The 11,481-nt window shown below is 45.1% G+C and overlaps 1 protein-coding gene across 2 annotated transcripts in view; it reads left to right on the top strand.

Annotated features, from left to right (window-relative positions):
- The first annotated feature begins 3,832 nt into the window (after positions 1–3,832).
- Positions 3,833–11,481, top strand: part of GRB2 (growth factor receptor bound protein 2) — a 70,006-nt gene continuing 62,357 nt past the window's right edge. Inside the window, exons 1-2 of one of the 2 annotated variants that reach the window (XM_022589632.2) lie at positions 3,833–3,986; positions 11,263–11,478. In XM_022589632.2, coding sequence (XP_022445340.1) covers positions 11,401–11,478 — 78 coding nt within the window. In that variant the 5' untranslated portion in view covers positions 3,833–3,986; positions 11,263–11,400. Of the gene's footprint in view, positions 3,987–4,848; positions 5,287–11,262; positions 11,479–11,481 lie in introns of those variants that run through there. The other variant, XM_022589633.2, reaches the window with a different exon arrangement.

Genomic DNA, 11,481 nt, shown 5'->3' on the forward strand with positions numbered 1-11,481 from the left:
CAGTCAGCTCCTCCCCCCTTTAAAAAAAATATTTATTTATTTATTTGGCTGCACTGGGTCTTAGTTGCGATATGCAGGATCTTTAGCTGCGGCATGCGAAGTCTTAGTTGCAGCATGTGGGATCTAATTCCCTGTTGAGGGATTGAACTGGGCCCCCTGCGCTGGGAGCATGGAGTCTTGGCCACTGGACCACCAGGGAAGTCCCAGCTCCTCCTCTTTATTTTTTATTTTTTTTTATAACATCTTTATTGGAGTATAATCGCTTTACAATGGTGTGTTAGTTTCTGCTGTATAACAAAGTGAATCAGCTGTACATAAACATACATCCCCATATCTCCTCCCTCTTGCGTCTCCTTCCCACCTTCCCTATCCCACCCCTCTAGGTGGACACAAAGCACCGATCTGTCCTGTTTGAGAAGTAAGGAAGCTGAGATCCAGACTAACTGGCGACATGGCTGGTGAGTGGCAGTCAGGATTGGAACCCAGTTTTCTAGGCTTTAATCCATCCTTCCTCTATGGGGTGGATTCATCCGGGCCCCTGTGCCGTGGAACCTGGCACAGTGCCTCTGTCTGCTTTTCCCCATGCTGCCATCTGCCTGCCTATGGGGTTGCCTCTCACAGCCCAGCATTGTTGGGCAGTATTCTGGAAAGCACCCCCCCTCACTCATCCTTTACAAACATTTTGACCACATCTGCAAAGTTCCAGCTGTCTGGCTCCGCCCTGAATCCTGGTGTTTATGCTGATTCGGAAATTGGAATCGGTAGGCTAACTGTGGCTCTGCTGGTGGACTTTCACTTGGCAGGAACTGGCTCTTCATCCTGGGTGGTTTCCAGCAGGAATCTCCCTCTGCACTTCCCACCTGTGGAACCTAATCTCCATTTTTAACACGAGGCCTCTCGGATGCTGTGCAAACCGACTTTGACACTGGTGTGCAGTTAACCAGTGTTTACTGGAGGAGAGGCTCAGCAATGGAAAGGATCAGAGCTCCCCAGTCCTCATTCAGTGTTTTTCAGTTGATTAATGAAATGTGACTTGTGTTCTTCCTATTATCCAGCTCTAAAATGATATAATAATGTGTTAACTTTTGTGAGGTACCATATATACGTGTTGCTACAGTATCGACATTCCTTACAGGAAAGCTGTTGTAAAAATCCAGCGTCCAAAAGTAGTGAAGACGTTGCCTGGATATTAGCAAATTTCAAGAACTTAACTTCTAGGCAGCACACTTTAAAAGGGATTTTTCTCTTCTGTCTCAGGAAATATGGCCACAACATTTTCTTAAGAGAATCTGGCATTCGGGGAGTTTTTAATCTCAGAGAGACCAGTGTAGTTGGGGAAGGTTGCTGGGCTGTGAATGGGGACGAAGCACAGGGAAATGGGCAGTTTTCCAGCCTTGGTTTCATATCAACAAGCAGGAGTCCTTACTGCCCTACAGGGTGGGAGTCCTGGCAGAAATCCTCTGCAACTGCAAAAAGACAAAATCCACTTGGAAGGTAAAGCAGCAACAAAAGGGTTTCGGTTCTAATTACAGGGTTGTCAGGTTGAAGAAAAACGGTTGTGGGATAACAGGGAGATGAAAAACTTGGTTCTTAGTACAGTGGGTTTTCCTTGAGAAGCTTTAGTTCTTGATTCAACTTCTTACGCAGGTGTGGATCAACCGTGTCTTCCGTCGTGCTCTTTCTCCAGCTGTTTTGTAGATCAGCTGATGAACCATTTCCTGGTTTTTCAGAGGTTGGTAGAGGTCCTTGCTGTTCTTGTACTTACTTGCTCGTTTGTTCCTTTATACATTTATTTATTCACTACATATTTTGAAAGTGTTTTTGCATTGACAGAAAATACAGAGACAAGCCCTGTTTTGTCACTTAGGCCTGCTGGTTTGGATTCCTTTCACCTCTCTTCTCTGCTGACAGTGAGGGGAAGGGTCCTGCTAGTGTTGGAGGGTCTCCTGCAGAGGCGGGGTGTGGCTGTGTGTCACCGTGAGGGCAAGGACACTGGCCCCAGCTCCTCCTCTTGACTGGCAAATTTGTCTGCTGTTCTCCCCACTCAAAACAAAGAACTGCAACTTTTCCCTCACTTCCTTCTCCTCTGTGCTCAGCAGCTAAGTCCTTCCCTTTCATTTCTTTTTTTTTTTTTCTGGCCACCATTCTAAAACAAAATATCAAAGTGGGGGGAAAATATGGGTTTTAGAATAAGACAGGCCTAGGCTCAAATCTCAGATCTACTATATTTGGGTTTCCTTGGGTAAGTTTCTAACCTCTTTAAGTCTCAGTTTCCCAGTCTGTAAAATGGGGATATTATCCACCGTAGAAACTCTATGACTTTAGTATACATCGGGTGGTGAATAGATGGTCCTCTTGTTATTTTCACCTCATGTCAGGCATCTCTTGCTCAAAAACCTTCAGAGGTTGTTACTTGTCAATGAAGCCTAAACTGTACATCTTGGCCTTGCCTTTCATTATTCCTCCCCCTAAATCCTAAACTCTGGCCAATCTGAAATATTGGCTGACTCCATCCCTCTTTCCTCTCTGCTTTCATGTTGCAATTCAAACACCAAGTCCTCCCTGATTACCTGAGCACCAAGTAACTGGCTCCCTCCTCTGCAGTCCTGTATGTAGTTCAATGGCACTTAGGGCCAACTGTTTTGCCTTGCAGACTAGGCAACTCTCCTCTAGATGACAAATTGCTGAAAGCAGAGGCTTGGTTGGGTTCATCTATCACCCTGCATAGTGCCTTACACGCAGCTGATGTGAAAGAACAATTCATTCTCCTTATTTCAATGGGCTTGTTTTCTCTATAGAATCAGATGTTTGGTTATTCTCACCTCTAACTATTTCGTTGGCTTCCAGGAAGCACCTTACCATTAGATGCTCTGTTCTCTCCTTTAACTGGAAAGAGCTTTTGGAACTGAAAAATAAAGAGTTACTCCTACAAGCCTCATCTTCTGCCACTCCCCGGTTACGAATGGAACTACTTAGCATTGCACAGAACACGACTCTCACACCTCCGTTCCTTTGTACGTGCGTGACGTTCCCTTCACCTAGAATGCTATTACCCGTGCTTCTCTGGCGAACTCCTACACATCCTCCAAGACTCGTCTCAGACGTCACCACAATCACCTTCTCTGGGTAGGCTTTTCTGAGATGGGCAGAGTAGCGCCCCCCCTCAACTTTTTAGCTTCCTCAGCACTCTCCAAATAATTCTAACAGGACTTAGGTATAATTTGTTTACTTTTCTTCCACTCTTCTAGAGTATAGAATCTAGACCCTGAATTCCCTGAGGGCCAGGATTTCTGTTCGTCGTTGTACCTTCTACGCTTAGCATGTATTAGGCGCTTGATTCAATCTATGAGCGACTGTGTTAATTCATCTAATACTGCAGAGTTTGTTCGGACCGGATTCTCAAATATTTCAAGACCTGGTCCTCTATTTGGAGTGCTTCACGCTGGAGGGAGATTCTCCCTCCAACCCCCCAGGCAAATTGCCTTGATTTGGTGGAAGGGGAAAGGGCGTGGATAAGAGTTACTCCTTCAAGGGTGAGCTCTATTTACACGCTCTGGCACCGAGAGGGTTACAGCAACCCCGGGGGTGGAGCCCTGCCGGTGCCACCTGCTGAGGGGCGGCCCGGCGCCTGCGCCCTGGCCTGTAGCTGGTCTACCTGCGGGGGCCTGGCCGAAGAGGAGCGCTTGCGCTCTGGGCCTTTTCCGCTGGGGGGAAGTCTCGCGGGGGCGGGGCGGGGCGGGGCGGGGCCGCGCCGGGAAGTTCTCGCGGGACCGCGACGAGGAGCGGAAGCGAGGCGGCAGTACCGCTTCAGCGACCGGACGACGACGACGACGACGGCGGTGGTGGCGGCGGCGGCGGCGACGGAGACTGTGGCGGTGACGGCGGCGAGAACAGTCGCTGCCCTTGGGGAGCAGCAGCGGGGTCGGCGGCCGCTCGCACCGTTGCGGAGGGGCCGGCCGGGCGCGGAGCGGAGCAGCTGCGCCACGGTGAGTACGGCCGGCGGCGGCGGCGCTGCTCCCGTGCCCCTTCCTCCCCTCTCCGCAGCGGGAGTCGGCCCGGGGGGCCCGGGCCTGCGTACCGAGGGCTGCCGGGCCTGGAGGTCGGGACAGTGAGGAACGGGGCGGGGAGCGGAATCCCTGGGCTCCCCGGGAGCCCAGTTTCCCCTTCTGGGGCGCTTCCTTCCTGGGGACCTTTCCTCCCCTGACCGTTGGCTCGGGACAGAGCTTCGGACCCCGGGGCAAGAGGCTGGGGGACTCCTAATTAAATTTCGTGCCGTTTTCGTGGGGGTTTGCCCAGAAGGGGCCCAGGAGAAGCCCGAGAGCACGGGGTACTCATTCTGTGAGTCAGTCTGACTTGGTCCGGGAGGCGGGGGATTCGCAGAGGGCTGCAAATGTGATTGATGCCCTTCGACCTGCACGGTCACCAAGTCACCGTCTCCTGGTGTTTCGGGGCCGAATTTTGGGAGGAAACCCACCAACCTTATTAATACTGTGAGTGAGGACGTTTGCTACTGGAGCCAGTCAAGATGCCTTTGCTTCTGTAGCGCCTTTTTTTTTTTTTCGTTTTTGACTAGTCTCTGAAAAACATTTGTCAAGAAAAATAAGCAGCAGTTGATTGGAATGCTGCGAGGAAAGATTTCAGTAAGAGAGGGGAGGGAATCACTGGTATTTTTCATTTGCAGCGCTCTCCGTGTCTATGATTTACACGTGAGTTATAGCTTATTTAGGGAGTTAAACTAGGCTGGCTTCAGATGCAGTAAGAATATAATTTGCAGAGGAGCCAAGTGCCTCGCGGTCTGACTTTTGGTACTGTGGATTATCAGAAAAAAGTGGGAAAGACACGAGAGAAATTAGCATTAGTTTCTTTGGCTTTCTAGTGCCTCTTTCACTTTGTGCTCCCCAGTTGCCTTCCCTTTCTATTTCTCTCCATTCCACTGCGGACACTAAATGTTTACTCCTATAATGCAAGTCACTTGCCCCCTCCCCCCACTTTTTTTCTAATCTACTTCCCCTTCCTCTTTTTTGTCCCCTCTCTGGCATAATTTTTCGAGGTTTCGGCTCTTTGGCACAATTCGTTTTTTCCCTCATATAAAGATCCCGTTTCTCTCCCGGGAAGATGCCCTCTTTCCTGCTTTATTCTTCATTTTTGAGCGTCCACTGTGTTCCTTCAGTCTGCCAGAAGGGTTGCTAGAGAGCCATGCGAGACTTAACGTTCTCCCCCTGGGAACTGGGAGGCGCAAAGGATTGAATTCAGCTCTAAGTAATCAATACTGCCACTCGGTCACAGGTGTAGCTTGTGTTTTTGCGTTTTAATTGTTTTCTTCACTTTAAGATCATGTTGTTGTGCCTGCTCATGCTTTTCTTCTTAGGTCTCTTTTATGTTAGTAAGGGAGATTGGGTCATTTTGGGGCTTGTGTGACTTCTTTTTGGCTTTTAGTGGGGGTGGTGAATGTTAAAAATGAAAACCAACCATAGTCCTATATTACAATAGAATTAAGATAGCTTGAAACATTTAAGGGAATAGAATTTATTTAGACCATTGATGAATTAATTAAAGCTTGCCCGTTGTAATAGTACTAATTTATTCTTTACCAGCCTTCTAAGATAAGGTGTCTTTTCCTGCATCTGTTATAATCAGCCTTCTTTGTTATTGGGTTTGTTTTTTGTTTTTTTTGACAGAAAGAAAGAAATTTGTTCTCTTGCTCCTTCCTTTGTTCAAAATTTTCTGAATCCCAAAATTAAAAGTTAATTCTTGTAATCAGCTCTCTTTGATACTAAAAGAAAGCATTTAAATGTTTGAGGCAGTTTCCTTCCTCAGCCAGTGTATTCAGATTTGAGGGACTACTATTAGGTTTTAAATACTAAGTTGGTGGTACTTAGAGATTTTTCTCAATAATTCCTGTTATGTTGCACGTTATGCCACAACAATTCTAATTGTTACTTAGAACAGAAGAGTAATAGATTTTGGAGAAATGAAGTAATACAGAGTAGAGACCCACCATGGTCTCCTGAGAGAAACTGATATTGATAGTTACTTGCTTAATTCAGAAGAACTTTCCAGCACTCCTGAACGGCCATTGAGAGCCTTTCATTTTATTTGTCAAAGTTGGGTTTTTCCCAGTTATGCCAAGTGAATATGAATTATTGTCATTTTATGCAAAGACTTTGTAGTGCATTGTCTGAGATGCAAAGTTTAAAATCTAGTCAAGGCACCCTTACAGCACAGCAGTGATTTTTTAAATTTAGCATGCATAAGAATTACCTGTGAATCTTACTTAAAATTAGGTTCCGGGCTAAGGCCACTACCTTGCCGAACTCCGGAAGGCACCTCACAGTGAAATTAGTCCCTGAATGGGGTGAGTTTGATGTAGCTGATCCAAGAACCAAAACTGTTGTTACAGGATGCACCCGTAAATTAATGAGACTGAAATGTGGCTTTAAATTACTCAAAGGTACACTTTCTGTATATACACAGTAAATGTTTAAAAGCCCAGTAGAATCAGTGACTATAGATGTGATTAGTTTTATATATGTGAATATTTGAGCATTGTTAGGACTTGATTTGGAGGTATTTAATTTTAGTTCATACTTAATAGACTGTTAATTTGCCTACCAAGAGCGTTCCTCTGAGTCCATATGTAAATGGAAGTTCTAGATTTACTGAGAACATGTGGACCGATATTTGAAGAGGTACTGGTGATGCTGGTTTAATACCTCTTAGCACTTTATGCCAGGGACTCAGCATTTACAGGTGCTGTCTCTTTTAATTAGCAAAATGACCTTATAAACTGTAGATGCTATTATTTTCCCCATTTTCCAGCTGAGGGACACTAGGGATTAGAGAATGTAAGTTATTTCTCCAGTGTTGCCCACCTAGTTAGTAAGTGGTACAGTGACAGTTGAATCCAGGTCTAACTCCAGAGCACCAGTAAGATTTGTTTTTGTTTTTTCTGACTTACAAAAGCAATACATGCTTATAGTAAAGACAATGAAAGTACAATTGAGGTGTATGGTACAGAAAGTAAAAATATTCTGTGAACTCGCTTCCAGAGGTAATCATTGTTAACCTTTTGAATTTTTTTTTTTTTTTAGCACACACTGATATATTATTTTATGGAAGTATGATAAACTAATTTTTCTGCAGTTTTTAAAAAAACTTGATAATAATGTATCTTGATATATAGAAAGATATTTCTTGTTATGCTCAGGGATACATGTATTTTGCACATGGTATTCGTGTCACTATTTTAGTGAGATAAATCTGGGACATGGCATTGCTTGTCCAAGGGTATGTATTTTATTTTATTTTTTATTTTTATTTTTTTTTGCGGTACGCGGGCCTCTCACTGTTGTGGCCTCGCCTGTTGTGGAGCACAGGCTCCAGACGCGCAGGCTCAGCGGCCATGGCTCACAGGCCCAGCCGCTCCGCGGTTTGTCGGTTCTTCCCGGACCGGGGCACGAACCCGTGTCCCCTGCATCGGCAGGCAGACTCTCAACCACTGCGCCACCAGGGAAGCCCAAGGGTATGTATTTTAAATTTGTCAATAGATGCTGTAAAATTACTCTCCAAAAAGATTGAACTAATTAATTCCCTGATAGAGTGTGAGCTCTGTGGTGGTTTTATTTTTATAATCCAGTACTAAGCCTATTGTTAGGCATATAGTAGCTGTTCAAAATGTTACTTTAATCAACACTGGATAAAGAGTCTGAGAATCTCTTTATCCATAGTATCGCAGAGACTGGATGTTATAAATCTTTAAAAAATTTGACAATTAGTAGGTGAAAGAAATCTCATTGTTTTAATTTGCCGATTTTTGTTTGTTTCGGTTTTTTTGGCTGCGCCATGAAGCTTGGGGGATTTCAGTTCCCCAACCAGGGATTGAACCCGGGCCATGGCCGTGTAAGCCTTAATTTTCCATTTTTAATAATGAAGACAAACATCTAATATGTTTTAAGCAGAGTCACGTTTTAACTTAGAGTGACTTAATGTCAGGCTCTGTCTATAGCGCTTCATATATGTCTACTATCTGTATTACCTAATTCAATGCCCAGTGAATTTTATAAAGTTGGTGATATTATACCCATTTTACAGATGAGAAAACTGAGGCTTGTTTAAAAGCCTTGCCCAAAATTATAGCTGGTAAGCATCAAGGTCATTACTTGAACTTGGGGTCAGCCTGCCTTTACAAACCATGCAGGCTTAACACTAAGCTATACTGGCCCAGTGAAGTGTCGCATATTTTATTTTCTGTGAATTTGGGGAAGAAGAGAGTTGAATGGAAGACAGAAAATAAAATCCTACAAATACCTTTAGGAGACTGCAGTTTACGATACAGTGCGTATTGCTTTAAATGAACAGTTCAAGCTGCACTTGCCTTGTTAAAATTCTCTGCTTGTGATGGGCTGCAGGGTGTGTGCTGGTAACAGTTCAGACATACTCTGTCATCAGGCTTCAGGGTTAAATGTACTCCCAGCCCATTTTCTTGAGAAATTTACAGCAACATATACTCTGTTAAAAACATTATACATTGTGTCCACTTTCAGATTTCTTTCTTCCTTTTAAAGTAATTAATGTGGTGTATGTGATAGAATTTTTTTGTCTTTAATGAAACACACCCTTTTGAATTTCTTGAGCCTGCATGTTTTTCAGTGGATAGCCTAAAACCTGGCCTTCTCAAGTTTTCTCTGTGAAACACTAATTTTTACTTGGCACCACCGCAAAAGTATTGATTGGTTGGTTTTCATTCCTGTTAAACTGTATCTTACAAAGCAATTGTTACTTGAAACACGATTTTCAAGAGTGTTGTCTGTTTAAGTTTTCTCTAGGAAACCTGTGGTAGATAAGTTGAGTAACAGCAGGAGAGCAAATGTTGAAAACTCTTGGTTTTTATGGTCTGGCTGTTCAGTCGCACTGCAGTTGTCTGGAATCATGAATGACATAGAAGTTTATGCCCTGTACTGCATAGTACCTTGACAGTGACAGTGCTTTAGGTTTCTGTCTGATTTCTGTTTTTCAAAAATGAAACTTTTAAAGTTTTTTGGATCTGCGCAATTATTCTTCAACTTCCCATCATTGATACATAGTCCCAACAATCAGACCTGAAGACCAGTGAAAATAAATGGTCAGGTCAGGGTATGGAAAATATTGATAGGCATGTAGCGGAGATTTTGGAGCAGCTGTAAAAAGTTTTAAATAGGTACACACTGGAAAGTAGGCAAAAAAGGAGAAACAGTTATTAATTCCGGGAAAAGTTGAAGGATTGCACTAGAAAGGAAGGTTGGTTACCATACATTATATAAATCACCAGTGAACAATGTTTTGTAATGTAATAACTACTGCTTAAACCGGAATATGTGGCATTACTGGGATGGGGCAACGCAGAATTGGCAGGGGCGGAACAGCTAAGTCCTCATCTTTCAGGTGATAGGTGATGGCTGGAATAAATTAAGAAACAGCAGTAGAAGGGTGTTATTTAGAAATACTGTGAGTAAACATAAAGAGAAAGCTAAAATCAAAATTGAGGGTGATTGCTTGTGAGTGTTGGGGTAGGGAATTGCTCTTTTTCATAAGCCTTTTAATGCTCTGACTTTTAAAATTATATGGATTCATTTGATAAATAAGTAACTGTGGTGAGTATAAGTAAAGGGTGTTTAAGGTCACACGAAAATACTGAGACTAATTTTTTTTTTAATTTGCTGGGACTCTTTTTGCTTTCCTGTTTTAGAGCCAGCACAACATAGGATATCCTAGGTATGGCCTGATAGAATGAATTAAACGTTGGTTTAGTTTATTAGTTTACCTGCAGTGGAATGTTTGGCCTTCAGAATTCGGCTGAAGGACTTTTTATTACCGGGTGATTCTTTCCTCCTTGGTAATACTCATTTCCCTCTAACCTTAGTATTCCCAACTGGTTTACTCCTTAGTCCTTTTGTAGCTATGCTTGATTAATGCCCCAGTTGTTAACTTTAGAACAAAAGAATAATAATCACTCGTGCCCCTCAAATGAGGTCTCTGCTAGGTGGTAATTATCCACCAAAGGGTGTCACTATAAATAATCTGTCCCCGTTCTGCCAGTGTCAGTGTTGTTTTCTGCTTTTATTTAGCCTGTATGAAAACAGTGACTGACAAAAGAAGAATGGGGCTTCGTTTTCCTTTAGTTACGGGAAGGTCTAGGTTGTGTCCCGTATTCAGGGCTCGAGACTCCTCACTTCCGCAGTGATTGTACTGCCCAGCTTCACCATCACCTGGTACACTACCTAAGGGTTATTACAGAATCTTTGCCTGCGAAATGCAGTTTGGATCAGTCTAGTACTCCCCTGGCTCAGAGAAAAGCGCCTGTTCTCAGGGGTAACTGTGAGAGGCTTCTGTTTGGCTTTTGGGCGGTAGCTAAGATTCTGAAAAAGGGATTGCTTTCAAGTGTAGATTAGGACTTCAACCTTGCTCCGTAGGCTAGTTAGGAATAATGCAGAGGCTGCTTTTGGAATGCTGAACCTTGGACGTCTATTTTCAAGGGCTGTTGGGGCCCCCGAAGTCTTGGGGGTCTTCGAGGGATAGGGAGCCTTCTGCACGAGCAGGTCTCCACCCACCAAAGGCTCTGAGCTGGATTTCCTTTCTCTGGTCACCTGAGCTTGCCGATCACAGTTGGCAAGTGGAGAGGGAGAGTTGCCTATGCTGAGAGTAGCAAACTGAATAAGAAAGTGGTTCCACTTTCCTAGGGGCAGACCAAGGTTTAGTTTCTGAGAACGGTTAAAGCAGCTCAGGACCACAGCCCACGTTGCTGGCTTTTGACTGTGGATAGGGGACCCAACATTTTCAAAACACCAGAAAGGTTGGCAGGGAGAAAGGAGGGAGAGAGGCCTCTATAACTGAGAAAAGTAGGGTGCCATCCCGAGGGCGAGGCCTTTCTTTGCGTGGATTGCATTTCGTGCCTGGAGAAGAGCGTGAGGGGCGAGGGAGGAAAGGCGGAGACCGTTCGGACTCCAGCCGGTTCCTGCACACCGAACACACCCAGCGGGAGGGAAGAGGAAGTGTGTTCTGGAATAGCTTGAGCAGCTGCCGCCATTGGCCGGCAGGCCTGTCAGTTGCCTGGGGGCCGAGGCTGGAAAGAGGAAGGAGGAGCTCAGGGCTCCTGCCTGGAAGGGAGGGAGGAGGGCTGAGCCAGGCCGAGCCAGGGGGCGTGGGGGCTGGGGCGGCAGGCCGACTGGCAGGGCGGGGCTGCCTTCGATCCGGCCACTTCTCTCAATCATTGCTCTTCTGATTCAGGGTGGCATTGTGTGTCCCGGCGTGCAGGAGCGAGTCCCAGCTGAGAGGCGAGGCTGAGCCCAGAGCACTGGGTTGCTTCAGCAGGGAAGACTCCCTTCTCCCCTGCTTCAGGCTGCTGAGCCCTGAGCCCCGCTCAGAATGGAAGCCATCGCCAAATATGACTTCAAAGCCACCGCAGACGACGAGCTGAGCTTCAAAAGGGGGGACATCCTCAAGGTA

The sequence above is a fragment of the Delphinapterus leucas genome, chromosome 19 (assembly GCF_059928025.1).
Source record: "Delphinapterus leucas isolate spDelLeu-1000000601 "Yukka" chromosome 19, BTC_Dleu_Yukka2, whole genome shotgun sequence".
NCBI lineage: Eukaryota > Metazoa > Chordata > Mammalia > Artiodactyla > Monodontidae > Delphinapterus > Delphinapterus leucas.